General features: G+C 54.7%; 10 protein-coding genes across 10 annotated transcripts; 4 read left to right on the forward strand and 6 right to left on the reverse strand.

The window, feature by feature from the left end:
• Positions 1–636: 636 nt before the first annotated feature.
• K452DRAFT_325103 (uncharacterized protein) lies at positions 637–2,013 on the forward strand (the record flags this gene model as incomplete). The annotated part of the gene is made up of 2 exons (XM_033544749.1): positions 637–1,164; positions 1,216–2,013. The coding sequence occupies 2 exons, from the start codon at positions 637–639 to the stop codon at positions 2,011–2,013; spliced, it is 1,326 nt and encodes a 441-aa protein (XP_033400259.1).
• Positions 2,014–2,233: 220 nt separating this feature from the next.
• K452DRAFT_143590 (uncharacterized protein) lies at positions 2,234–5,718 on the forward strand. The gene is made up of 4 exons (XM_033535442.1): positions 2,234–2,485; positions 2,557–2,661; positions 2,722–3,409; positions 3,461–5,718. Exons 1-4 carry the CDS (start codon positions 2,462–2,464, stop codon positions 5,605–5,607), a joined length of 2,964 nt encoding a protein of 987 aa, XP_033400260.1. The 5' UTR covers positions 2,234–2,461; the 3' UTR covers positions 5,608–5,718.
• A 764-nt stretch (positions 5,719–6,482) lies between these two features.
• Positions 6,483–7,170, reverse strand: K452DRAFT_284878 (uncharacterized protein). The gene is made up of 2 exons (XM_033540021.1): positions 7,017–7,170; positions 6,483–6,934 (listed from the first exon to the last, which is right to left on the reverse strand). The coding sequence occupies exons 1-2, from the start codon at positions 7,162–7,164 to the stop codon at positions 6,681–6,683; spliced, it is 402 nt and encodes a 133-aa protein (XP_033400261.1). The 5' UTR covers positions 7,165–7,170; the 3' UTR covers positions 6,483–6,680.
• A 1,682-nt stretch (positions 7,171–8,852) lies between these two features.
• On the reverse strand, positions 8,853–12,583 carry K452DRAFT_245497 (uncharacterized protein). The gene is made up of 12 exons (XM_033537982.1): positions 12,457–12,583; positions 12,358–12,403; positions 12,271–12,301; positions 12,181–12,220; positions 12,026–12,122; positions 11,641–11,973; positions 11,461–11,587; positions 11,328–11,366; positions 11,188–11,272; positions 11,091–11,136; positions 9,078–11,040; positions 8,853–9,020 (listed from the first exon to the last, which is right to left on the reverse strand). Exons 1-12 carry the CDS (start codon positions 12,493–12,495, stop codon positions 9,008–9,010), a joined length of 2,859 nt encoding a protein of 952 aa, XP_033400262.1. The 5' UTR covers positions 12,496–12,583; the 3' UTR covers positions 8,853–9,007.
• Positions 12,584–12,790: 207 nt separating this feature from the next.
• K452DRAFT_266480 (uncharacterized protein) lies at positions 12,791–13,790 on the reverse strand (the record flags this gene model as incomplete). Its single annotated transcript, XM_033538791.1, has 3 exons — positions 12,791–13,209; positions 13,265–13,525; positions 13,585–13,790. The coding sequence occupies 3 exons, from the start codon at positions 13,788–13,790 to the stop codon at positions 13,119–13,121; spliced, it is 558 nt and encodes a 185-aa protein (XP_033400263.1). The 3' UTR covers positions 12,791–13,118.
• Positions 13,791–14,165: 375 nt separating this feature from the next.
• On the forward strand, positions 14,166–16,872 carry K452DRAFT_295986 (uncharacterized protein; the record flags this gene model as incomplete). Its single annotated transcript, XM_033541879.1, has 3 exons — positions 14,166–15,288; positions 15,349–15,528; positions 15,584–16,872. 3 exons carry the CDS (start codon positions 14,166–14,168, stop codon positions 16,870–16,872), a joined length of 2,592 nt encoding a protein of 863 aa, XP_033400264.1.
• Positions 16,873–17,558: 686 nt separating this feature from the next.
• On the forward strand, positions 17,559–18,236 carry K452DRAFT_143639 (uncharacterized protein). The gene has a single exon (XM_033535443.1). The coding sequence runs from the start codon at positions 17,759–17,761 to the stop codon at positions 18,158–18,160; it is 402 nt and encodes a 133-aa protein (XP_033400265.1). The 5' UTR covers positions 17,559–17,758; the 3' UTR covers positions 18,161–18,236.
• K452DRAFT_143640 (uncharacterized protein) lies at positions 18,237–18,677 on the reverse strand. Its single transcript, XM_033535444.1, has one exon. The coding sequence runs from the start codon at positions 18,634–18,636 to the stop codon at positions 18,313–18,315; it is 324 nt and encodes a 107-aa protein (XP_033400266.1). The 5' UTR covers positions 18,637–18,677; the 3' UTR covers positions 18,237–18,312.
• Positions 18,678–18,914: 237 nt separating this feature from the next.
• On the reverse strand, positions 18,915–21,313 carry K452DRAFT_266481 (uncharacterized protein). Its single transcript, XM_033538792.1, has 6 exons — positions 20,974–21,313; positions 20,807–20,920; positions 20,363–20,752; positions 20,083–20,284; positions 19,859–20,016; positions 18,915–19,804 (listed from the first exon to the last, which is right to left on the reverse strand). The coding sequence occupies exons 1-6, from the start codon at positions 21,263–21,265 to the stop codon at positions 19,104–19,106; spliced, it is 1,857 nt and encodes a 618-aa protein (XP_033400267.1). The 5' UTR covers positions 21,266–21,313; the 3' UTR covers positions 18,915–19,103.
• Positions 21,314–22,051: 738 nt separating this feature from the next.
• K452DRAFT_284884 (uncharacterized protein) lies at positions 22,052–26,178 on the reverse strand. The gene is made up of 4 exons (XM_033540022.1): positions 25,815–26,178; positions 24,312–24,453; positions 23,386–24,241; positions 22,052–23,334 (listed from the first exon to the last, which is right to left on the reverse strand). Exons 1-4 carry the CDS (start codon positions 25,989–25,991, stop codon positions 22,314–22,316), a joined length of 2,196 nt encoding a protein of 731 aa, XP_033400268.1. The 5' UTR covers positions 25,992–26,178; the 3' UTR covers positions 22,052–22,313.
• Positions 26,179–26,407: the final 229 nt, after the last annotated feature.

The raw sequence follows: 26,407 nt of genomic DNA on the forward strand, positions 1-26,407 counted from the left end.
TTTCTTCTTCCACTCCGGCGTACAAGACGAGAATCTCGCTTGATGGAGACGGGCGTTAGATCTGCAAGTGCCGTCATGGTTGGGTTACCACGGATAGTGTTCGTTTACCATTAACAACCAGAAACTTAATCTAGCTTTCCGGTGACGTTGGAGCTGTTAATCTTAAGAGGTTGTGGAGGTAGGCTAGGCCGAGGTAAGTTTAGGAGGTGATGATTTTCCATCACGTGAGCTCTCCACGCTGTTGAAGTTGCCAGCACGGCCTCCGTATTTCTCAGAACACCTCAACAGAACAGTCATCAGCACGATCGCCGTACATCTCAGCACGACGCCTTCGGCCAATAACATCAATTGCAGGGTCAGTGCTTCCTGATATCAATGTCAACTCCCTTGCATTTGGCAGCCTCTGCTTAGCGGTTCGCCGCGGCGGCGCACTGGAGCGTTTAGAAGTTGCCAGAAGAAACACGCCCTATGAGTGATCAATTGCGGGAACCAACACGCCCTACGAATGATCAATGGAGTCGCGTTTAGTCTTTCACCATGACGCTAATCTGATATGTTCTATTTAATAGACTCTATCGCCCTGCAAGATAACATTACGCTCTTCAATCCTCAACTTCGACCTTTCCATCCTTCAACATGCCCGCAATGCTGGATGACCCGGCCTCCCCGCCCATCTATAGGCAGTCGGGACCCCAGCCATTTCCCGCACCGAACAGTCCTTTGCCCGAGCAGATCAAGCCGCGATCCTTAATTCTGCGCGACCGTACGACCAAGGCATCTCTTATTCCTTTCTCTTCGTATGACCAGGTTCCTCTTTCTCTCTTGTCGTATTTGTGCCAACAGCTCAATCGTGAGATCGAGAAGGGTGATACATACCCAATGATGGAACTGTTCACCGAAGAGAAGTTTGGTCCGTACTGGTTCCAGAATTTCGGTGCCGTTATGCTGCTCGGGGAAGTCCAGAGCCAGGACGAGGTGCGTCAAATGGCTGCCGATGGCGCCAATTGGGAGAAGACGTGTCTCGGGAGCTTCTATGTGAAGCCAAACTACCCTGGTAGATCCAGCCATATCTGTAACGGGGGTTTCCTCGTAACGGATGCTGCTCGCAACAGGGGCGTTGGCCGACTCATGGGAGAGAACTACCTCGAATGGGCGCCCAAGCTGGTGAGTCGAATTTGAGCAACTATATGCAAAATGAGCTGACGTTATCGAAAGGGTTACACTTATTCGGTCTTCAACCTCGTCTACGAGACCAATGTTGCGTCCTGTCGCATTTGGGACGCTCTTGGTTTTAAGCGTATAGGACGAGTCCCGGCTTGCGGCAACTTGAGATCGAGCCCGGAACTTGTGGACGCCATCATCTACGGCAGACACCTTGGCTATTCTCCCGAAGAGGCCGATGCCGAAGAGCGCTTTGAGAAGATCAAGTATTACCTCAAAACCGGCGAATATCCCGGCGACGCTGATCGTGCCGAAAAGTCCAGACTCCGCAGCGCAGCAGCCCACTACACTCTAGCGAAGAGCGACGATAACGGTGTTGAGAAGCTAATGATGGGAAAGAAGGAGGTCGTCATCAGTCCCAAAGAACAGTACCGTCTTGCTCGAACGTATCATAGGGAAAGGCATTTTGGCATCAACAAGACCACTTCGGTGATTAGTGAGAAGTACCACTGGCCGCGCATCAAGCTCACTGTGACGGAAGTGATCAACAACTGCGACGAATGTCAGGAGAAGGACCGCAAGAAAAGGCGCTCCTCTGAAAAAGCAGAACGACCTAGGGCCAACCTCAGCAAGGCAGCCTCGCTTGGTGCAGAGGAGGCCGTTGAGGACCTGCCCAGCCCCGGTGACACGCAACCTAATGTCATTGATGGCGGAGAGCATGTTCCTCCGGGCGTAGATGCCATGATGGTCGACCCTCAGATCATGAACAGGGAAGGGCTGGCCAACGAGCATGAGGAACGACTGCGGGAGAGTCTGCTCAGTGCGGGGTACGGGCGCGCACATGCAACGTAAACATGTTCATGAGCGGGCATGGCTATTTTTTTTTTTTTTAGGGGAATATATGGAAAGGCTAGCTTTGGTCGCGGCATCTAGCAGGCGTCGCTGGTTGTTTACAATAGTACTAGTAGAGCGGTGGAGAAGCGCAGCTTCTCGTAATGACTGGAGTCGGACGAGACCAGCTGCTGGAAAGCATGGTCAAAGAACAAAGAACAATACCTTAAGCAGGTGTGCAAACGAGAAGATGCATTGATGGATGGTGCCTGCATCACGTAATCCCTGTCGAGCTTCGGCGAACGTGTCTTCACCTCCGGGGCGGCGCACGAGCTCCCCCATCCTCCACCACCCGGGCCCGGCCATCCTTCCCACGTACTTGCTTCCTCTCCTCTGCTGGCACCTGCAGATGGAGCCACCGCGCCACATTTCACCCGTCTTTGAGCGTTTTGCATAGTCACTGCCCGTCATGAGAGTTGCGGCCTACGTCGGGGTAAGCTTCTATCGCACCCGTTGCGCCTGTGGCCTATCCGCGCGCTGTTACTGACACTTTGGCTACAACAGACCTCGGTGGCCCTGGCCGCCTCGGTGGTAATGCGCGCAGCATACGAGCGCCCCAATTTCTATTCAGCCTGCGTTTACCTCTCCCAATCCAATGCCTGCCTCATGGTACGTCACCGACGCTTCCCAACAACAACAACCACGGCCAGCTAACCCGCGTCATGACAGATCCTCACGAACCTCGTCCTGTTATGCACTGCTTCTCTTATGTACGGCCTCCAGCGCCTGCTTTACGGCCCCCTCCGACCCATGGAGATTGAACGCCTCTACGAACACGCCTGGTTCGCCGTTACCGAGACTCTTCTCGCAATGACCATATTCCGCGACGATGTGGGCGTGTGGTTTTTCGTCATGTTTGTCAGTCTCATCGCCGGGAAGATATGGCAGTGGATCGGAGCCGGTCGCGTCGAATTCGTGGAGCAGCAACCGCCAACGAGCAACGAGCTCTTCTTCCACAGTCGGTTGGCAAGCAGTTTGTTGTTGAGCATCATCTACGATATGATCATGCTGGGATACTGCGTGGACACGGTGCGGAGACAGGCCCGGCCGAACATGATCGTCATGTTTGGGTTCGAGTACGCGCTGTTGCTCGTTGCCAGCTTCGCGACTTTCTTCAGGCACATTTTGGTGCTTACTGACTTGGCAATTGCTGCGAAGCAAACAGAGCTGAAGCGACAGGAGATGCTGGAGGACAGGAGGGCCGAGCTGAGACGCCAAAGAGAAACCGACGCTACGGCTCAGGGTGGAGAGGCTGTACCCGCGGCCGAGGCTGAGGTTGAGGTTGACGATAACGAGATCGATGTTCCAGGATGGGAGGGCAAGGGTCGTTGGATATTCTACTCGGACCTTGCTACCGGTATGTTGCATCTGACTTTGGAAAGCTACGATTGTGCTGACATCTTAGCAGACTTTGTCAAGTTAACCATCTACATGGCTTTCTTCGTCATCCTCATGGCATTCCACGGTCTCCCCATCCACATAATGCGGGATGTCCTCTTAACTTTTCGATCCTTCCATCGCCGGATATACGACTTCCTGCGTTATCGCAATGCCACCCGCGACATGAACACTCGCTATCCGGACGCTACTCAGGAAGATCTCGGCGACAACAATATCTGCATTATTTGCCGTGAAGAAATGCGCCCTTGGGCGCAACAAGAACAACCCCCGATTACCGAGGAAGGTGCCCGTCCACCTCCGCCACCTCCCCGCATCGACGAACGACACCGCGCCAAGAAGCTGCCATGTGGCCATTGTCTTCATATTAGCTGCCTACGCAGCTGGTTAGAACGGCAACAGGCTTGCCCAACCTGTCGGCAGCCTGTCCTTGCCGAAGAGAACCAACGGCGTCAACAACAGAATCGTGCGAACCCACCCCTAGCTGGCGCACAACCAGGTCAGCCTGCCGACCCCAATGCGCCTGGTAACGACCCAAATGACCTACAATTCCCTGGTGCACCGCGCATCCGCCACTTTCAGTTTGGCCCTATCCGTATTGGCTATGGTGTCAGACAGAACATCATTCCGCCTAACCCACAACCCGGTGCAGCTCCTGCAATCCCTCCGATCCCTCCGGTTCCAGCTCCTGCCGCTGAACCCACTCGCCAACGAACGAGCCACCGTGATCGTGGCAATAGAGAGACACGGCATCTACTTAGAGAAGCCCTCGCTAGGCCTTTGCGTGAGGGTTCGGTGCTCGCGCAAACTATGTGGCTGGACCAACTGGAAAGGAGGTTGATGGATGAGATACAAGCGCTCAATGTGGCACAGAGCCAGTTGTACGTTGTAAGAGCGCTCCAGGCGGAGTATATGCGGTTGAGGAATCTGCAAACGACGCTGGCGAACGAGAGAAATGGTAGAGAAGGGCTTGGTGCAGGGCTTGCTGGACTAGGCGGCGGAGCTCAGCCGGCTAACACACAGCTGCCCAATTTGTTTAGCGGCATGAACGTGGGCGGTCTGAACCCAACCGCTCCTCGAGTTTTCCAGCCCGCTCCGGGGCCTCAGCATCCCGCCCTTGGCACTGGAGACGCTAATCTGCCTGAAGGTCTTACACTCCCGCCTGACTGGACACTTTTACCGTTGCAGCGGGCGCCTGATTCACGAAACGGGCACCGCCCTTCGGAGTCCATATCACAGATTCTAGGACCTGGAAGCCGTGCAACCTCTTTTTCTACTACTTTGGGCAGCCCACGCCAGGAGAGACAGCCTGTTCCTGACGACAGCGTGGCGGCATTGCAGGTTTGGGACGAGACGATGAGGAGGACCTTGCGGGACGCGCAGGATAGAAGCCTTGCGCCTTTGGGCTCGAGTGCGCCGACTCCTGTGCCCCCACCGTCGCAGCCGGATGGCACTTTGGGTTCTACATCTACGAACACGGCCGCAAGGCCCTCGACTCCTTCGGCTCCCACAGGGCCTAGAGCATCCGGACCAACGAACGGCCTCTTCCGCCACTCGGCCACCGGCTCAATCGGCCGCCCCAGCTCCAGGCCCAGCTCCAGCAGCCTAGCCCAGACGCAGACTCCGGCCGCCCAAGCCCAACCCATCTCGCCCATGACGACGACGGTTCCGGCCCCGAGCTCATCGATTGATGCCACAGCGAGCACCGCGGCGGCGGCCCCTCTTCCTAATTTCGCCGCTGCCTCGGCGGGCGGCAGCTTGCTTGATCGCCTTGGCCTCGCGACGCCGGGCACTTCGACCCCGGCGTCTATGTCTGCTTCTACGGACACGGTGAGCACGTCTGCTTCGGCGAACGAGGCGGCAGCAGCAGCAGCGCCGCCACCACCGGCACTGGACAACCCGTTTGCGGATCCGGTGGATGCGGATGGGGGAGAGGAGCGGATGGGTGCTGCGGGGGCGGGGGAGGAGGCTGCTGATTCTGGAGTGGTGACGGAACCTCCTGTAGCTGAGGGTGCTGCGGAGGCGGGTAATAGCGGCGTTGGTGGTAGTGTTGTTGGTAGCGGTAGTGGTAGCGGTAGTGGAGATAGCGGGACGGGCGACGATGGCGCGAAGAAATTGCAGCCGAGCGTGGAAGAGGGCGAGGACGACGGGACTTGAGGACTTGAGGGCTGGAGAGCTTGGTTCGTGTGTCCATAAGCGTCTATAAAGTCTGAGTCTGTCCGGTTCGCACGTCCGTCTTTACCATGGATGGCTGTATGTTTTTGACCTCTTCCTTCGTCTTCTTCATCTCTTCTTCGTCGTCTTCTGCTTCTTCTCATCTGCTGCTGCTGCGGGAGATGCCCGACAGCAGGGCCCGGAACTCGATACCACCCAGATCAGATGATGCGCAGGTACTTAAGTCTCTTTTCTTTTCTTTCTTGCTTTCTTGTGGGGGCGTGGGGGCATGAATGGGGGTTGGGTGGAGAGTTGAGTGCGCGAGTGCGTGAGGGATTGTGGGGTATGCATGCATGCACTCACTCACACACGCTCATACAGACAAAAGACACATACACGCGCGCGTGAGACGCGGTTCATGGATGATATAACTTGTTTTGGTGGATTATTACTTGGTGGTGGTGGTGGTGGTGGTGGTATACCTATGTACTGAAGCTTCGATTGATATTCATGCTTTTTTGAACGGGGACCTATAGGTATGTCGATGATTATCTAGCTGTTGATCGGATGGACGGTTGATCGTGCGTGGTCGGTTGGTCGATCGGCTTGTTGGCCTGAGCCATCCATGGCCTGGGGTGATGGTCGAGGGCTCCGGGTAGGTGTACTGTGGAGACGGTTCCCGAATAGCGCCAAGGAGAACTCACGTTGAATTGCTTCTTCGCCGGGATGGGTGGGTAGAGTGCAAGCTGAATCCAGAAATTTGGTTGGGTTAGACATGTGAATGTCGGTGTTGATGTGATTGTCGATTTCGAGGGAGACACCCTTGCAGCAATTGCATCATCATCACGCACGTCTGATGGAAGGGTGTACGTGTACGAGTACGTGTAGAGTAGCATCCGATGCTATTAAATCATGTATGTAAAGGTGATAAAGTACAAAGTCATAGCCATCGTTCCATCATGCCGAAAAGGCCCTAGGTAGTTGAGAGCGACAACGGGTCTTGCCAGCTTTTTTTGTTCAAGGAAAAAGAGGCGGGCGTCTTCCGATCCTCACAAAGAAGAAGCGCGCGGGTGCGTTTACATCTTCGACTTGACCTCCTCGGCCTTGCCCTTGGCTTGGCCCGCAAGCTCCGAGGCCTTGCCCTTGGCCTCGCCCGCCAGCTCAGATGCCTTGCCCGAGGCCTGGCCCGCGGTCTGCGACGCGGTGCCCGACGCCTGGCCGGTGGCCTGCGAGGCGGAGCCCTGGGCCTTGCCGGCGGCTTCCGAGGCCGTGGCCTGGGCCTTCTGGGCGTTGGCGCCGGCCGTCTGCTTGAGGTTGCCGGCGGCTTGCTCTAGATTCGCCGTCAGGTTAGCGGCTGTTGGGCGGCGCGATGAGCGATGATGGGGATGTTGGGGGGAGGCGATTGCACTTACCGCCCTTCTCGATGCCCTTGACGGCTGCGTCTGAGACGGTGCGGTCGACCTTCTGGGCGGCGTCCTTTGCGCTGTCGATGACGGACTTTTGCACGCGGGCAGAGGAGGTGAAGAGGCGGACGTTGCGGGCGAAGGTGGCGCGGAACATTGTGGCGGTGATGGTGATTGTAAAGTGGTGGGGTAGTGGGAAAGTTTGGTTGATTGATGGGAGAATTGAGTGAACTTGGTATCTGGGGAGAGAAGAAAGGGAGAGATTGGGAGGCGGCGCGCGGTTGATGTACTCCGGCCCAGAATGCGGAGAGGAAAGCTCCCAGGAGCTTGGGCCCGGTGATGTCATGGGCAGCGCCCCGTGCGTCCGCCCATCGATCGGCCTCGTCCTGTCGTCCCCACCGCAGCCATCAGCCGCATCAACGTTTAGGCCGAATCATGCCACGCTCCTTGTTGATCCTTGACCTCCGCACTGCCCCGTCGTGGCTGAAAGATACCTCATACCTACGTTATAGCTGCCCTCGAGCCCTCGAAATCCTGCCCGCCACTGCACGCCATTCCTCCGCCGCCGGGGCTCCGCTTTTGGACGTCCATGTCGAAGCTTCATGCACATTCTTGCCATTGTTTCTTTTTGTCCAGGGTCCGGCTAGTGTATGCTTACGGACCTCCAGGGAAGTTTTTCTTTGCACAAAGTATACGAACAGGCGAACACGGATGCCTCCAACGGCAATCCCTACTAGAAGTCAGAAAGAGCTGTTCAACACTCATACATCTATCTCTCCATCAATAAGTATTTAAAGTTGGCATTGCTCGCAATGTAAACACCTTACGTCATCGCGGCCGATAAACTCCAACTCGGACACTCAAAAACACAATACTTGATGAGTATAGAGAACACAGCAACTATAAAACAGAAGAACATGTCTTTGACAATAGTTCCTGTTGATCTTGGTGAAAGAGATCTCAATCACTGGCTCACTAGGGCTAAGCAAAGCCAGTACTGGCCATCTTAACGTGAAGTTGTCAATGCGCTCAATTCACAGTAAACGGCCAAACTTCGACGATATATAATGTGGCATTCAATGCCTATGACTAGGGTCAAAAGATAGCAACAGCATCCCAAATCTGGCATTTCTAATTGCTCGACAGCCATGACCAGATGTCGATTTTGACTCAACCATCCTCTACGGATTGGCTAGCTGAGATAGAGAGGCGTTGGCAGCTGGACTTTCTATGACTACTTTAGGGAATATATCAATACACGGATGAGACGTGGTTTTGCTATTTTGAGTTACCTTTTTATATATTTATTTTATTCTCAACAAGACTAGCCTGCTAATCCTACAATTTCTATTACAGTCATTTTTTCTTTTACTATCGACAGTCTACAAATTATTACCCCTACAGGCACGCTTTGCGGAGAAGATGAACGGCCTTGGCCATGAGATGAGTGTTTTAGTTACGCTGCAGAATCGTCTTGCTGGTGGAGCAGACGTCGTTCTTTGCTTTGGTTTCGACGACGACCACGTGGGAGTGCTCTAAGCAAGGTTAAATGTTAGCGCTTAAAATGGCAAGTAGAAAGTTGAGAAGCGGATGGTTTACATGGTGTGCTCCACGCATTCAGATAGACCGGTAGCTGCGGGAGCTGCCGCTCGAGCACATTCATCGCTTGGTCTAAAGGTCCGAATTCGGTACCACTGGATAGATATGGATTGCGTTCATGGACTTTTTCGGCGCAGTGACGATATTTAGCAGCCACTTGCTTGCATATAGGCGTGAAGTGTCCGTGTATAGATAGATCATACGAAACCAGCCGTCAGTAGCCATGTTAGCAAACCCCGTGCAGAGATATAGATGAATAGTGTTGATATGATGTATAAGAAAAGTCGCTGTCTAGCTATGTGATACAAAAGCAAAGAACGGATTTTATGTATCATTTTGGTCTCCTCCTACACACATCTCACATACGCTCAAACGCGTCAACGACTTCACCATTGTCAATTTTAGGCAAAGTACCTGCGCAAAGTCAGTCAAAATCTCCATTCGTGCGCCGTCACAACATCAAGAACTTACCTCGGCTCGTCAAAGACGTGGTACCTGTGGCCACGAACGCCCTCGCCCCTGAACAACGCCGGGAAGCGCTGCGCAACAGGGACCTGGTCCTCGGGGATCATGTCGTTCGAGTTCTCCGGCTGGCCAACAATGAACTTGCCGACCTGGATCTCCGTATCCGTAATGGTGCTGCGGCTGACGCGCGCGTAGCCGGCGCGCCGCATGCCCTTGTAGAGAATGTACTCGCACCAGCGGTCCCAGTCGCTGGGGTCGATGTCGTGCATGCCGCTGACGTCGCTGACGTACGTGTTGTAGTTGCCCTCGAGCGGCTTGGTGACCAGGTACGAGAGCAAGATGGCCGGGCGCGACGTCGAACCCATCAGGTTCGACAGGTACTCAGACTGCAGCCTGCGGTCCTCTGGGTCCTCTTCCTGGCCCGAGTGGAACACGAACACGTCGACCAACTCGCCATACATGTCGAGCGTCGCGTGGATGGCTGGCGCCAGCTCGCCCACCGGCGACGGCAGTAGGTGGTGCGTCGAGTTGACGATGGGGAACTTGGACAGCAGTGCCGCACCCCACGTGTGCTTGTTGGGACCCGGACCGAAGTCGACGTACATGCCGAGGTCTTCGGCCAGGAACTGGGTAGGATCGCGGTTGCCCATGATGATGCGCTGCGTGTCGCTCTCAAGCAGGCCAATGACATCAATCTCGAGCTCCTTGATCACGTCGCGCATGCGCCGCTCTGACGACCACATGTCGTTGTCCAGGACGAAGTGGATGGTCCAGATGCCAGCCGTGACAACCTTGTCCTCGGGGTGATACGGCGTGTAGTCGTAGGATGGGAAGCGCAGGTAAGCCACCGAAGCACCAAGCAACTGCAGCGCGAGCAAGATGTAAATGTAGTAAGAACGCTGCTTGCGTGCGTTGGCGCTGACGGGCTTGTGCATCTTCTTCGAGCCGCCGCTACCGTTAGCAGAGGCGGTGGCAGAGAAGACACCACAGCCCAGGAAAAGCATGGTAGCCGTCATGACCCAGTCAGTGTGCTCACGCATAAGCGGGCCACCAGGGACGAAGGCGTAGGCGACAACCCAGACGTGAGCCAGGACCAAGATGTTATAGATAAGGAAACCCAGGCCAAAAGTAGGCGCCGGGTTGTGCCTCGCGGCCGAAGAGATCAGGATAGGCGCCATAGCCATGACGTAAAAGGCAACAGTCAAAGCACCGTAGTATCCAAACCAGTGGCTGTAGCAGGTAAGGACTGCGGCGCCAACTGAGCCAATACCATAGAAGGTCCAGGTACGGGCAAGGTTAGGCTTGAACAGGCCAAAAGCCAGACCCGCTCCCATAGCAGCCAGTGTCCAAGCACCGTGTGGAACTGCGAGCGGCCCACGGACGGGGTAACCATCCCATACCCAAGAAATCATAGTGCTGGAATCCGACAGAAGAGAGTGCATGGCAAAGAAGAGACCAGCAAGACCAAGACCGGCCAGCGGGGAAGAGCCCTTCTGAGAACCAGGAGCGGGAATGTCCGCGCCGCTGCTTGCCGTGAACCTGGTTGAACGGATGGCAGCCAGGATTGCAAGCAGCAGACCAAGCTTGTTCCAGCCGCCGTTCGGAGCATGCATAATCGGCCAGATAGGATTGTTCGTCCAAAAAGCAAACTTAGAAAGACTGGATGCTAGCAGACCCAGAGAGAACCCTGCGATGCGGGTCTCGAGACGATGGGGTTGCGAGCGCTCGGCATAGAAAGTCGCAGCCCAAGAAAGACAAGACATCCAGAGACCAAAGCCAACGGCGAACAAACGATACTCCGGAGACTTGCAGAGGTAGGCAAGAAGACCGGTGAGGGACATCAGGTGTGTAATGCGTACGTTTCGGATGACCAACGCCCGGAGAGGCCGGATACTGAGCAAGAAAGGAGAGACAGTGCACATGACCATCACCTCGTAACCGGAAATGCCCATGTACCACAGCGGGAAGTCTGTAGACGTCAGTCTGTGTTAGGGAACTGGGGCTTTTCGATTCGCTTACACCACACAAGCAGACCCAACGAGGTAAGCATGGACCAGAAGACGTACTTGAGTGCTGGTCAGTGCTGGCCGATAGTAGAGAGAGTACAGCAACTTACGCCGTTGTAAACATCGGCCATAGCGTCAATCGCAGCAGGCCAGGAGAAGCCAGTCTCGTACATTGCGGCAATGTCAAGGTTTTTCCTACCCAACTTAGAATCATGATATGATATGAGCAGGGTACAAGGGAACAACATACTCCTTCTCCACGATGCGGTCAGAGACCATTTTCGAGCTTCTGCAAGTTGAAAACATATCAGATCCGTAGGTTTTGAGGGGGTATATTTCTTCCTGCCTAAGAAGCTATCTACTTTGGAAGCCAAGGAACATACCCTCTGCTGACGCCTCTGACATCCCTGACAAGGATTTCAAAGCCATCGAAGTCGAAAACGGTGACGGCATCAAATGCAACATCAAGCAGGACCAAGCTCCACTCGAAGAACGCATACGTAGTATAGGCTGTAAAAGAATCGTTAGCGTTTGTTACCCCGGATTATCAGACTTTGACCTACCGCCGGCGACCTTGTGGACCTTGTGTTGAATAAAGAAGTAGACAAGAGGCACAATAGTCGCGAAGAAGCTAGTAGCAAAGATCTTCCGGTACTTGATGGCCTTGGCGTTTGGTGGGCTCAGGACGAAGCAGCCGTACGTCCAAGGGATGGTAGCCACAAGATAGGAAATCATGAAAATGTCATGCCAATCGTGGTCATCCGTGGAGGTGATGTATGTCCACCCACCGCAAGTGAGCGTGCGGAAGATACCGACGCCAGCAATGAACTTGGGCAAGGTGGTGTTCGGCCTCGCAGTGAGAAGGTACCACAAGGCGACAAGGGCGAATCTCGGACCTATCCCATATCCTCAGCAATATGTTCCTACAATCTCTGGTGTGTATCATACCGGCCGTCATGGCAATGAAGACTTGGAAGACGGAGCGTTCAGGGTAACGGTCGCCGATGGTCGCGGAGACAGAAGGAAACCATTCTTGAGGATATCCCTATAAAACGCCTGTTAGCAATCAATTGATTCCCTTGTGGGCACTGAAGTAGTCTTACATAGTGCTCGTTTTGCACAATCTTTCTATAATGCAGAGCGCTGGAGAGGATTAGCAAGAGCTTGGCTAACTGCAGGTGGAGTAGCAATACCATCCGACGATCAGCGCGCCCAGGAACGCCGCTATAGCAATGGGTTAGCATTGTGAGCTGAACGATGGATATTGGACTCTTGCGTACCGTATGCAACGACCGTATGCGTGTATGAAATCCATTTGCCGGAGAACTACTGGCTGATCAGCACCAGGCTGGGGCTCAGGCGGTTTTGCGGAAGCTTACCGCGGCAACGACGTCACCGTCCTTGTATTTAGGAGCCATTGTTCAGACCACCATTCGAGAGATGGAAGAAAGTGAAGCAAAAAGAGTGTAAGAAAGGCGTGTCTGGGTCTCCTGAGCGGAGGTGACGGAGGGGTGTTGTGAGTTCGATAGATCTGGCGCCTCGGCGACGCGACCTCTCCGGGAAGCAAACAGGGGTCTCCGCGCCGCCAGGCCGCGGACAAGGGCCTAAGGCGGTGAATGCCATTCTGCCGTCAACCATCACCAACAGGTGACAAGGTATAGATATATTCAGCACGACATGAGACCTTCTTGAACGGCACTTGAGCCGTTACCGAAGCGCATTGATCTATCATTGCAATGGCTAGCTGAAAAAGCAGTCATGTTATTGTACTACTTCCTGCCAGGGAGACATAAATGTAGAACTACATATACAAAATCCTAAACTTTTCTTCTATGTGTCAATATCCCTGCGCTTGAAAGAGCGAGGTGTAGTAGCTGGTAAACATTATCGGTTTGCTCCAGGGGACAAATAAATTGGACGACGCGCGTAAGCTGGTCCCGTACGCATCCAAGCAGTGGCCCGGAAGTGACCGTCTGCTCCAGGTCTAAGCCTCCCTGGAAGTCCTGGCAAGAGTGATTGTGAAGACGAGAATAGCATATTTTTAGTAGTCCTGGCCTCCCCCTTTTCGCGAAGACTTTTTCTGGCTGTGAGACTTCTTTGCTTTCAACCTAGCTTCGTTGTTTGCCTTCTCTCTGCAGAGAAGTTAATCGGAAGCACGCCATGATCATTAGAGTAGTAGACACATACAGATTCCTAACGCGCTCCTTCTGCTCGTCAGACGTCTCACCGGGGACAAGTCTTCTCCCGGCCTCTGCTATCAATTGGTGCAGCTTGACGAAGCAGCTGTGGACGTTGTCGTTTTGCTTCCTGCTGTCATCGGCTTGGATGACGAGGGAGTTGGAATTGCTGGCATAGTAACGCGAAGCGCGCATCTCTTGATGAAAGAGATTCGGCAGAAGCGGGAGAAGGGAGTCCATGGGCAGGCGCAATGTAGCTTTGGAGCTGACTCTGCGGCATGCTGTCAGTGACGACATGGCATGGCAGGCTATTCAGCTCGTCATGCATACTTGTTCACGTTCTGGCCGCCGGGCCCGGACGACCTGCTGAAGGAGATATCGCAGATGCTTCTGGGGATGGTCTCGGGAGTCAGGCCGGTGAGCCACTTGCGGGCAGCGGCAACGTCTTCATCGGCAGCAATGCCAGCTTGGCGGCGCGAAGCCAGCCAGCGACGCTGCAGGTGGTGCAGCCACACGTATGGGAGGCGGCGGCGCATTGTCTGCTGAACGTTGCGTGCCGCCAGGCCGCACGTTTCCGTTGCATTCTGCAGTCTCGGGCCGATCAAAGGCCGAGCTTGCTGATCGCGCTCCCGCCATCCTTGGCCTCTTTTCTTGTCCACCCCCCCCCACCACCCTCCCACATCATCGCGACGACACCCCCGTCCATTGTGCTCTAGCTTCCTCCCTCAGGCTTCGTGCTTGTTGTCCCATCTCCGCACTGCCTCCTCGACCACCCGGCGCGCTCCGCGTCCACGGCTTCCGCTCCTGCCAGCTCCACCTGACGCCCGCTCCGGTCGCCGCCCTTCCATGATTTGAGTTGAACGCGTCCCAACAGCATTGCGCGCGGTTTGCGTTGAGATCTCTTTGCATAGATGACGACCCGGAGCCCTCCCGGTGACCCAGAAGAATTCCGCGGCCAGACATTGACTCCCGTCTCGCCGAAGCCCATACACTACCCAGTACCCGCCAACATACCAGTCCTTGAGAAGCAAATGGATCCCGTATTCAATGACACCGCCACCCATTACCCGCCCGAAGATGCGCACCAGGACCAAAAGTCCAATGACTCGTCCTCAGACTCGCTGTACGCCGAGCAGTCCAATGCTGCAGACCAGCAGGGCCAGAACGGCGCAGCGGCGCAAGTAAGCGGCGCCGACGATGACTATGCGCAGACGCTGTCGTTTGAAGATGGAGAGGGAGCGGATAATCAGGATACCTCTACAATCCAGAACTTCGCACAACCGCGCCAAGTCCCTGCTGATGCGCCCAGTGACGCTGCTCTTGCGCCCACTCAAGCAGGTCAAGCACCATATATCCCCTATGACTTCGCTGCCAACCCCTCTGCTCAGGGAGGCAAAGCTCAAGAGCCCACCAACGGCATCGCGACGCAGGCCGCCACCAAGCCCGACGAGGGCGGTGTTGATTTCCAGGCCCTGCTAGACAACCTGGCTGGCAATGCACCCACGCCCTCCGCACAGAATACCGCTCCACCAGCGAACCCCTCCGCAGTCCCTGCTCCTTCCGCCGCACATTCGAAGTCGCCCACCACTGCGCTTCCCGGAAACCCCAACCTCCCTCCTCGCCCACCACCTCAAGAGAAGCCAGCCACGCATCCCAATTACACGCCCGGCGATGATATTCGCTCCTACCATCCGCATAGCCAAAAGACCGCCGCCGCTTCCTACCGCACCCAGCCCGGCCTCCCGCCCTTGATGACCGGCACGCCCGGCACCGCAACTGCGGGCCTGACTCCTGCCTTCCAACAAACTCCCGTCTCTGCCATCACCCAGCGCACTCAAAGTCCCGCGACTCCCAGCTATCGCCAACGCGATTCGGTCGATCTACGCCGCAACGAGAGAGATGGTCCAGATGATTCAGATATACCCTGGGGCCCTGAGACGCAGAAGCTGTATGATGAGTTTTTGCATGACGAGAGGATATATGTGACCGAAGGCCAGTGGGACAAGTTCCCTCCCGGCTCAAGGTTATTCATAGGTAAGCCTCCCTGAACACTCTCATCGGAAGATAGATATAAACTAGTAGGTCGACTTAAAGGAAACCTCCCGACCGAAAAGGTCACGAAACGCGACATTTTCCACATATTCCATCGCCACGGCAAGCTTGCCCAGATCTCGATCAAGCAGGCTTACGGATTTGTACAATATTTGGAGGCTGATGCGTGTCATCGCGCGCTTCAGCATGAGCAAGGGTCGATGGTTAGGGGCAGGAAGATCCGTAAGCCATCTCCTTCACGGCTAACACTGTCAAACTTTGTTGACACTGCTCGCAGACCTCGAAGTTTCCAAGCCGCAACGCAACACCCGTGGCTCGACCGACCAAGGTACACGTGGTGCCCGCCGTCGCTCTCGTTCCCCAGACTACACTCGCGGCGGCAGCACCCAACCACCGCGCAACGTGGACAGATACACGAGTGGTGGAGGTGGATCCCCCCGGAGGGACGAATTCCGGCGCGTAAGGGATGATTACAGACCGGGACGCTCGCCTTCTCCTCGGCGTCGTGGGGGTCGTGATAGAAGCAGAGATCGTTATGACGGGCGCAGGAGGAGCAGGTCGAGATCGCCCTACGGTCGCGGCGGCAGATACAGAAGCCCGTCGCCGCGTCACGACCCGGACGATGACCTCCCACTCCCTCGCAGAGCTCCACGAGATGTTCCGGACGTACAAATCCTCGTCATCCAGCCTCAAGACATGGATCGAGCTTTCATCGCGTGGGTGGAGCGCGGTTTCCAAGATGCCGGCGTCCGCTGCGATGTCCTTTTGCTTTCACCTCGGCTTGATGAGGCTGCTGTCATCAGACGCCAGATCCTCGAGGGCGTGATTGCTGTCTCACGTATCACGCGTGTCTCCCAGCAGACCGCCAAGGTCCCCCTTCAAGTCTTCAACCGCAGCGCCGGTCCCGCCAACGTCACATTCGAGGAATACACAGACCTCGATCCAATGGTCTGCGCGCAGCTTGTCATTCGTGCCAGGGACCAAGCTCGTGCCCAGCCTACGCCACAATATCCAGCTCAGTATGGGATGCCACCGCCACAATATGGCATGCCACCTGCTCAGCCTTCAGTCTCTTACGCCGTCGCACCACAACCGCAACCGGGACCTGGCGCAACGCCAGACTTGTCCAATCTGATCAGCACTCTAGACTCGACGGGCCTCCAGAAGCTCCTCGCAACAATCCAGAACCCAGCCGGCGCACCAGCGTCAGCATCGCTGCCGCCACAACAAGCGCCTCCGCCCGCCGCCTCGACACTGACGCCGGACATTGCGCGCCTGCTGGGCAACACGGGCGGTGCGGCAAACGCGGCACCGACATCCGCGTACGGCCAGCCGCCGCCTCAGATGCAGGGTTACGCGCACCAGGCCCCAGTCTCGGCCTACGCGTCGCTGGCGGGCAACCCGGCGCTGGCGGGCATGATGGGCCAGCCGAGTGGCGCGACGCCGATGCAGCCGATGACGGGCGCGGGGATGCCGCCTTCGGTGGCGCCTGCGGCATCGGGCGCGCCGCCCCAGCCGCAGGACATGCAGGAGATTATGGCGCAGTTGGCTAAGTATAGGCGTTGAGTTATTCGGTCTCTCTGCGCTGCGCTGCGATGGAGGCGAAGGGGACTGTATGTGCGTTTTTGCGGTTGCGATATGCGTGGCTGACATGATGACTTTATTTCCTTTTTCTCTCCTCTTTTCTTTTGGAAAGTTGGGTGGTGATGGATGTGGGGGTATCGATATCGATGACGACGATGGCGACGATGATGGCGGCGGCGACGATCACGACAACAACGATGATGTGAATGCGCGGAGACGTGGGGTCGTTCGTGTGTCGATCGATGACCGCTTTGAGTCGCTTTGGTGGTCGGCGTCTCGATGGGCTGGAACGACTGGGAATGGGATGGAATGGGACTGAATGGAACGGAACGGCACGGTACGATACGCCAGGCTCGTGAGTGGAGTGAGAGCGAGGGGGTAAGGAGGGTGCAGGCGAGAGAGTGCGTGCGAATGTCAAGTCGGCTTGTAGACGGATGGGAACGGAAGAGCGGTGCGAGACTATGGTAAACCAACAAGCACATTTTTAAGTAATAGTACGACGAGGACGATGATAAGGATGGATGGGTTGGTGGGTAGGTGGGTGGGTATGATGGGGATATGAATGATCTATTGAACGGGAGGAGAAGTCTTTGGCTTTGCGCTACGCTCTGCCCCCCTCTCTCTCTCTGCTCTCTGTTCTCTGCTTCGCTGCTCTCTCTGATCTATTTTTCTAATTTCTTGCCTGTCTTATTGTTGGTTGATGACTGGTTGATAACTGGGCGGTGGGTTGGTTAGTAGGCTGGCTTGCTACTGGTCTGATGGGCGCGGGCTCGGTCGAAGTCAAAGAGCGATGAAGCAAGCAAGCCTTCTCGCGATAGTGTGCGGGTGGGGATGGATGGATGGATGAATTGTCAGATGGACAAACGGCATGGACGCACATCTCCTCGCTGTCCCTCTAACCCCTCTCTCCCGTTCTTCTTGCTCTCGTTCTTCTACCTATTCTTATTACCCTTTTCCTAAACCCATATCCTCGACTCGTATGTGCGAGCAACCTCTCTCTCCTCTCCCTCTCTCTTTGTGCTTTTCCCTTCGATTTGCTATACCGCAGTTACCAGTTCCTGTTCCTAAACCCTTTTGCTGTTATTTTTCCGTCTTTTGTTGTGCTTACGGTTGTGGGTTTGGCTTGGTGTTTGGTTTCTCCTTCCTCTTGATGCTGTTGATGTTGTCGTTCGTATCGATGTGCGTTGGGTTGTTAGGTTCGTTTATTCGCTTGGTTATTTGTTTGTTTGCTTGCTTGTTTGTCTGTTTGCTTGTTTGCTTGTCTGCTTGATCTCTCTCTGTCTGTCTGTCTGTGCACCGGTGCATCATCTCGCGCGTTGAGGAGCTCGCTACGTGGTTGATTGGTTGGTTAGTTGATCGGGGAAGTTGGCTTGGCTTAGTTTGCAATGGCTAGGATGGGATGGGCTGGGTGGAGGGTCGGGGTTAGGGGTTTGGTTCGTTCTGGTTGTATGGTCGCGCAACGTAGGCGTGTATGTACGTATGTATGCGGTTTCTTGTCCCGAGATCGTTTCGTGCTGTGCGCTGTGGTGCGGTTTGAGGGTTTGTGTATGTCGTTGAGATTGAGACTGCTGATTTTTGGTCAGTCCCGTGTGTGGTGATGTAGACACACATACATACTCCTATGCCTCTATGGCTTCCATGTTCACTTAGCAAGCGCCCCCGTTTCTCATACTTCTTCATGCGCGCGCGGAGGTGTGTGTATGAGTGTCTAGCCCCTAGTAGCAGGATAAGCCTGGCTTGCTTCATTTTGTTTTCTTTTTAGTTTTGGAAACAATGATTGTTGTGGCGGTTGTGTTGCATACATACAAGGTATAACTGTGACTTTTCTTCATAGCTGTTTTCCCTTAAGTCTCAGGAGAGATATAATGGAGACAATTGGACTTTCTTATCTCCCGTTCTCTCTGTTTGCCTTATTCAGTGGACAGTAGGCAACAGGGACGATATTTTGCTGTCAGGTGGGACTATGGAAAAGAAAAGGCCGTTCTGCGTCTGTTAGTAGCCAATTGTCGCCATTACAATCCTATACACACTGCCCTATGTCTGTATAACAAATAATTATTCAGTGCAGTTGTTAAGTTTTGAACTCGAAGTGCAGGAAAAGGTATCATAATTACGAGCTACTACTGCCACCCAAGTGCCAGTACATAGCAAAGCCGCCACATACAATCCTGCTTTCGCATAATAACATCACATCTGTACCATCGTGCTATACCTCAAACGTTCTTCTGTGCATCCTCCACAATCGAATGGCGGCGATCGTGACCACCAAACGCGCTATCCGGCAACATGTTCAACTTGTCTTCGTCCTTGTCCAGTCTGTGGAATGAGATCCAGAACACAACACCACCAATTGCGCACAAGATACCTGACACTGCGTAATTCCAGACCAGATTCGGATCCTCGGAGAGAGGCAAGAGGGCCTGGTTTATAGCCGATGAAATGGCGTTCATAAACAGGTATATGGCGGTGACAACACTGCGCATATTCTTGGGCGCTTTTGTGAAGGCGTACTCGAGACTGGTTATCATGGTGAAGATCTCGGCGATGCCAATGAGGACATATGTCAGGGTTTGGGCCCAGACGTTGATGGGAGACACAATCGCGTTTCCATCAGCATCTTCGCAACTGTTCATGTGCTTGCCACAGGCGCCGAGTTTGTAGATATAGTGCTGCATCACTGTTGCACAAATCATTGCGCAGGTCGCGAGTATGTACCCAACTCCTATGCGCTTTAGCGGCGTGAAGTTGATGTGCGCCTTGCGCAGAGCAGGATAGACGAAATTGTCGAAGAGGGGGATGAATATGACCAGCGACAACGGATTCATGTTGTTGATGACGTCGTTTGGTGCTCCGTGAAGTTCCATAGTTGCCGCTTGTGATGTTAGGTTGTTTGTCATCTGGTTGTAGGCCAACCCTGGTTCGCTGTCAGTATAAATACTGCTTTAACATGTCGATCTGTTTCACTGACAGAAAACAGGCAATTGCAAGAAAACTGCGCAAGCCTTAATACCCCTCCGAACTTCGTCAACCCAAGCGTCGTCGAAAGTCATCCAAGTCGGTTTCCTGTCGCCAAGGTGGGAAGGCTTAACGTTTTCCCAGAAGCTCATATCCCGCATATTTCTGACACTATCTGGCACATCAGTAGCCATTCGGTTTGTAGTATCCATCTACAAACTGCGAGGATGCACTTACGTCTTCACCGGGTTAATGGACCATCGTCCCTTGGCCGCAAAGAACAACAGTTTCGCCGCCTTGGCAGTAACTGAGCCAGCTGGTGGAGTCAGTCTGTACCTGCTGCGACAGGCGAAAAGAACGATTGGGCAGAAGCAAAATAAGATAGTCGGCAAGGTGTAGGCGAGCCAAAACCCGACGTACTTCTCGGCAAAAACCATTGCTACTTGTGTCAGCTAGGTATCTACATTTACAAGGTGCCAGGGTTTTCTTTCAGGTGAAGAAAAGGAGGAAAACTTACAAATTTGGCCTATCAGAGAACCAACGTTAATCATCATGTAAAAGTACATCATAACGCGTGCCACAGTGACGGCCGGATCCATGAGGACGCGTTGTCCCTTCTTGTCAACGGTAACCTTCATTTTGCTATCACTGACTTGCTCTGCGATCAGCGGGGAGATATTGGACTTGAAGCCACCGGTTCCGCAGCCCACAGTGATAAGGCCGATGATGAAGAGGCCGAACGAGGCATCAGAGTGGACAATGACCGGAGGGATGGCAGAGATGATGAGGAAGAGATGGCCGACCATTGAAAAGCAGATGGCCCATTGGATCGTTTTGAACCGGCCAAGGTACTGGTCAGCAATGTAGGCGCCGATAAGCGGAGAGGTGTATGCCCAGAAGGTGTTGACTGCCGATAGTTAGCGATAACCCAAGCACATTCAAGGATGAGCGTATGGCGTACAAGTTACCAAGCCAGTGGAGGCTTGCTGTCCCATGCCTAGCGCACCGGATTGGCCATCCATACCCGCACCAGTGCGAGAGCCGGCGGGCATGTCTTGCTGTATATAATTCGTGTCTGTTGCCCATGTCAGTGCATATTGAGGTGTTGGGACGGTGCAGGATACACACAAAGAACGGAAGTGCCATAGTACGAGAAACGCTCGCACATTTCGACAAAGGCAATGGTGTATGTGGTCCACGGAAGCTTGCCCGAAACACGGACCAGAGTGTGCAGGTCCTCCTCGGTGGGTGCGGTGCCCTCACTGTCGTCGAAGGAGCCTCTGCCCATCGACACGCCCATCTCCTTCTCATTGCTCGAGACGGCGAGCTGCAGCTCCTTTTCCCCGAGGGGAGTGGGAGCAGCAGGCTCGTGGCCCTGGGCGATCTCGACATCTTCAAGGCCTCTGGCGCCTGAACTCATGGCGGAGGTGGTTGGGCGGGCTGGTTGGAGAAAAAAAGAAGGCGTGAGGTACAGCGATACCTTGCAGCCCGGGATGCGCGTAGCTTTTATGTGCCCACTGCGCGTCGCACACGCATTAGGAAGGTGCTATAGCGAGGGACTCGCCCAGAATCTTGGGGTGCATTTTCTGTGAGATAGTCAGTGTTGCCACCGCGCACGCGACTGCGCAAGCTGTTCGATAAGCATGAGTGGTAGCCAAGCCGGACGAGGCGCTCGTATATTGTGCAATAGAGCAGCCGACTCGCGCAAGTAGGGCGCCAATCGCAGCATCATTGGCCCAACGGACGCATACCCCGATGCAGCAGAAGGCGGCCTAAGGTTCGAGAAGACGAGGCTGGAAGCAGTTTGCGGCGCCCATACTTATCAGCCCAACGCCCAGGGCCGTCCCGCCCAGCCAGACCGCAAGCCACGCGCCTACCAGCGGCACTGAGTGCTGTGCCGACTTGGCACTGCTCGAAGATAATGCGGAGGCGCGGAGGTGCCAAGGTCCCAAGAGCCTGGGCGGAGAAACGCACATGACGCCCCGCACAACCCATGTGCTCTCGTCCGTTTACGTAGGAGATAGCGAGATATAGACCACCGTGCCGCAGCCGAGCTGACACTCTGGACCCATTGTGTCTCCATTGTTATCTTTGCGGCGTTGACCGTTGATCCTTCACCTGCCATACTACCACCTTCCAGCTATATCAACCTATTGAGTTAGCGTCCGCCTTAAGGCGTTCAAAGGGGCAAGCAGCAGCACAAGAAGCACCAATCATTGTCGTGAATTTGCAATCCATCCAGGTCGCACCATACTGTACATGTTTGCCTGCACCCTTTTAGCCCTAGACCATGGGCTCCGCGAAGGGCCTCGTCTCGCATCCTGTCAGCCCTGTGCGACCAGCCGGAAGGTAACCGTAATCGGCCAGTCCTTGGCCAAGAAAATGTGAAAGGAAATCCCCAACCACTATCCATTACGCCTTTGCCCCTCAGGAAATCAGATTCAAGCACCCATTGGCCCATCTCCGCTCTAAGGCATGTATGCGCCGCCCGCTAGTACCAAATTCATACGCGTGAAATGGACTTTGTAGACCGGGCTCTTCTTCGTTGGGAATGCGCTGATTTGATCCGCCGTCACCACAACATCCTTCGCCTTCTTCTTGCCTGCTGCGCCAGCACCCGTCGCCGCTCCGTCGATCTTGGTGCCTGCGCCGCCCTCGGCGATGATCTTGCCGTTTGCCGTAGTCGCGCTCTCTGGAGTTTCTTGCAGCACGTCCCAAACACGGACGGTACCATCGGCTCCGCCAGAGACCACGACCGACGATTCAACGCTCCACGACAACGACCAGATGCCGCCCTTGCCATGACCGCGCATGCGCTTAACGCGCGTACCTGCAGCAATGTCCCACAGAATGATATTGCCCGTGTCATCAGCGCTAGCGAGCTTCTTACCACTGGGCGAACAGGCGATTGCGGTGATGTTGGAAGTATGTCCAGTGAACATGCGAAGCGGGTTGCCGTTTATGTGCCACATGCGGACAGTCTTGTCACAGGACGCCGTGAAGAGGTATGCGCCGTTCGGATGCCAAGCGACACAATCAACATCGTTGTCATGACCAACATAGAGGCGGTGGGGTGCGATGTGATCCGTCGTCCACAGCCGCGCAGTCCTGTCGAGTGAGCCGGTAAGGAAGTAGTGACCAAAAGGTCCCCACTTGATATCCCAGATAGGGCCGCTATGGCCTTTGTAGGCTACGATGCAGGTCCAAGTCTCAAGCGACCAGAGACGGATCGTCTTGTCAGCCGAGCAAGACAAAAGGTATTTCGAGCGGGTCGATGCGCCGCCTGAAGCTGGGTTGGTAGTGGCGGGAGAAAATGACACAGCGTAGACAGGCGCGGAGTGGCCAATAAGGCGCTTAGAGGCCGACGGTTTGTCGTTAGGCAACAGGGAGGGAAGAGCCTTGCCATCCATCGACCAGACACGGATGTATGACTCCTGCATACCGGCCGCGACGAGCTCATTGTCGCCAGAGAAATCGATGCAGTTAACACTATGAAGATGTCAGTTATACTGGCAATTGCCATGTAGCTGCAACACTTACCCGTCAAAAGTGTTATGGAAGGTGAACATGCACACGCTGACGCCTGGGCCAACACCACCAGTACGGCCCTCGATCTTGAACCTGTCACGGTTCTCCTTGACTTTCTGGACTTCCATCAAAACGTCGCGCGCCAGTGACGGCGGTAGAGGTACCGTTTCGCGAGTCGGTACGTCCTCCGTTGATTCGCGCTTGATGCGCTGTTCAAATTCTTCGACGAGAGAGCTCTTGCCTGGCTTAGGAGGGTTCTTGATGTCTTCTTCTTGAAGTTCAGCCCGGACATCCTCCATAAGCTCTGGTTCCATTGGCAACGGGCCCAAAGAAAGTTTGGCGAGGACTGGAGGGGCATTGCGATCGGTATTGGCGGAGCCGGGGTTGTGGCCAGGAATGCCTTCGTCTTCAGCGGGGAGGTCATCTTCAACACCACCCTTGGCAATTATGGCTGCCAAACTCCTCTCGTTGCCTGCAGCGGTACGATCTACGGTTACGATGTTCATCCATTGATTCAGGATCGAAATGATGACCGAACCGCCCTCCTTGTCCTTGGACTCAAGGAACTGTATGAGAGAGTTGAATGCCATGTTGCTGAGGGTAACGCGGTATTTGTTTCCACGGTAGATCTTAGCAATGTGTCCGCCAACCACGTGCTCCGGTAGGCGGATGTTTGTCAGTTGGCGGATATCCTGCTCATGCTCGCGCACGAACATGTCCTTGTATTTTTCAAAGAAGGTACCACAATCCCGCTGGTAGAAATCCGCTGCGAGATTAAGGAAAGAGTATACGAAGACCGGCCAGAGGAGCCTGCGTAGTTCGACTTTGTAGAGCTCAAGATTGTCTTCGATCCAGGCGCGAAGCAGGTCTGTTTACATAATATCGTCAGCAAACAGATGGACTCCTCTAAGGTCGTTGGCCAAGGTCAGTTAGCTTACCAAATGCCTTTTCATACTGCCCACCACCGCGGTCTTCAGCCCTGTTGATGATGGGGCGTCCTTCTGCATCCTGATTGGCAGATTCCTTCCGGAGCATAGCCTCTGTGCGGTTGTAACCTTTCTTGTTGAGGTATTCAAGGACCTAAATTTTGATGTCAGCATTTTCAAAGTATCAGATGTGGCAGTGCAAAATTTCCCATTGGTTCCAGTTCACGGAAGACAGCGCCGGGGACGACGTAACCATGTAAGCAAGATAGGGTGAGTTGATATCTTGCGAAACCGGTGGATATGCGTGCGGAATGGAAAACGGAGACCCGGACTCTACCTGCAACACAGCCGAGGAAGGCTGCGTATTGGGCGTGCCGTGGACCATAGGCGTGTAGGGTGCCTGTCTCGGGGACGTGTAAGGAACATATCCCGGGGGCGTCTGAGGGGCATGTCCCGGGTTGGGACTGGGAGGCCCGGACGACGAAGTCTGCGTGGACGGCGAAGGCAATGCGGAGTGACGTTGGCGAGACCTGTCGAGGTCTTGGAGTACGCGACACCTAGCGCATCCGCACACTCCATTTGGTCCCAAAGGCGTTGGTCCTAAAGGCTGGTTAAAATGAGAGTGTTTCTTGGGTAAATAGTCCATACTTAGCGGACGCAGCGGCATGGTAAATAATGTAAGGTTTGAACGTGACGATCTTATTCCAATGATTCCGATGAAATGGTGTAAAGGGTGCGCCGCCGAGTGATAGATGTATTTTCCACTTCGCATCGAGCAGCAAGAGTTTCCACTGTTGCTTGTGTGGAGGGGGAATGCTGATGGCTTAATGGATGACCACCATCGTGAGCTTAACTTACGCGCTTGGAGTCTAAGTTGTCCTGCGAATACGGCGAAGCATAAAAACCCGATTGCAATGGCGCTGGTGGAGGGGGAGGTGTGCGGTCAAGTACAGGTTGCAGGGCAGCTTGCTGGGAGGGCGTTAAGGCAGAGAGCGCAGGCGTGTACCCTTCCGGCACGTAGCGGTGCTTTCCTGTGGATGAAGCCATCGTGGCTGCCAATGTGCACACGTAAATGCTTTTCTGGTGGTGGTCGTTTGGCAGGTGTGATGCGTTCAGAAGGTGAAGCATGAAAGGAAGCTGCGGCTTTGAAGTTGTTGCGGCATCGCGGTTGACGGCAAGCCAAGCCGCGCTTAACGCTTAACATGAACAATATGTTTGCCAGGCTTGGCTAGGTGAATGTCCGGTCCAGTCTAGGTGCTGTGCGGAAATCCTGATAGGTGCGCACCGTCCATGTCCATTCCGTGTTAAGGAACTTAAAGTTGCCTTTTAGGGATCTTGAAACCCTGGTTTACGTCTCCCGAACCGCTCTTCCATGCACCTTTCCCCAGACCGTTTTAATCTTGGTTCAGTCTGCAGTCGATCTCCAGACGTCCACGGCGTTCCCTCTCCATCCAGATCCCGCACGAAAAACCGGTCTCATGCGCAGGCACAAATACAAGCAAATATCTAACTTACAATATGATTAAGGTTTTGCTGCGATTGCGGTGTGCCAGGGGGCGCTCCCGCGACTGGCTGCACAGGTGCTTGTCCAGCCATCTGCTGGGGCGGCATGCTAGAGCCAGGAGGGGCATTACCCACACTCATACCGCGCGAGTGAGACGGAGGACCGCCGCCAGGCTGCGGAGCAGACATTTTGCTGATGACTGCACGGCGTTTGCCACGAGTTCAGCGTGTCGTGCAGCGCGGTCGGGCGTGTGATGATTTTGCTTTGTAAAAGAGGGAGAATAGAATTAGAGGCGTGGCGCTATCATCAACGGTGAAGGGAGTACAGAGTAAAGAGTCGAGGGAAGAAAAAAAGCTGGGGGTATCGTTAAGATGGGTAGTGAAGGTAAGACGTTAGACGAGATCTCAGGACGCGCTTCGTGCAGATGTTCGGTTAAGCCCCGGGCGAGGTTCCATCCATGGCACGCCGCCTGAGCCACCGCCCAGCAGGCCAGGCACCCAGGCACCCGCTAATGCACGATCCCGCGGGGCAGATCCTCCACCGTCACGGCGTCACCCTCCCGCTTGTCTCCGTGCATCTCCGCATTCCGCTAGCTCAGAGAAGA

Source organism: Aplosporella prunicola (assembly GCF_010093885.1).
Source record: "Aplosporella prunicola CBS 121167 unplaced genomic scaffold K452scaffold_6, whole genome shotgun sequence".
Taxonomy (NCBI): domain Eukaryota; kingdom Fungi; phylum Ascomycota; class Dothideomycetes; order Botryosphaeriales; family Aplosporellaceae; genus Aplosporella; species Aplosporella prunicola.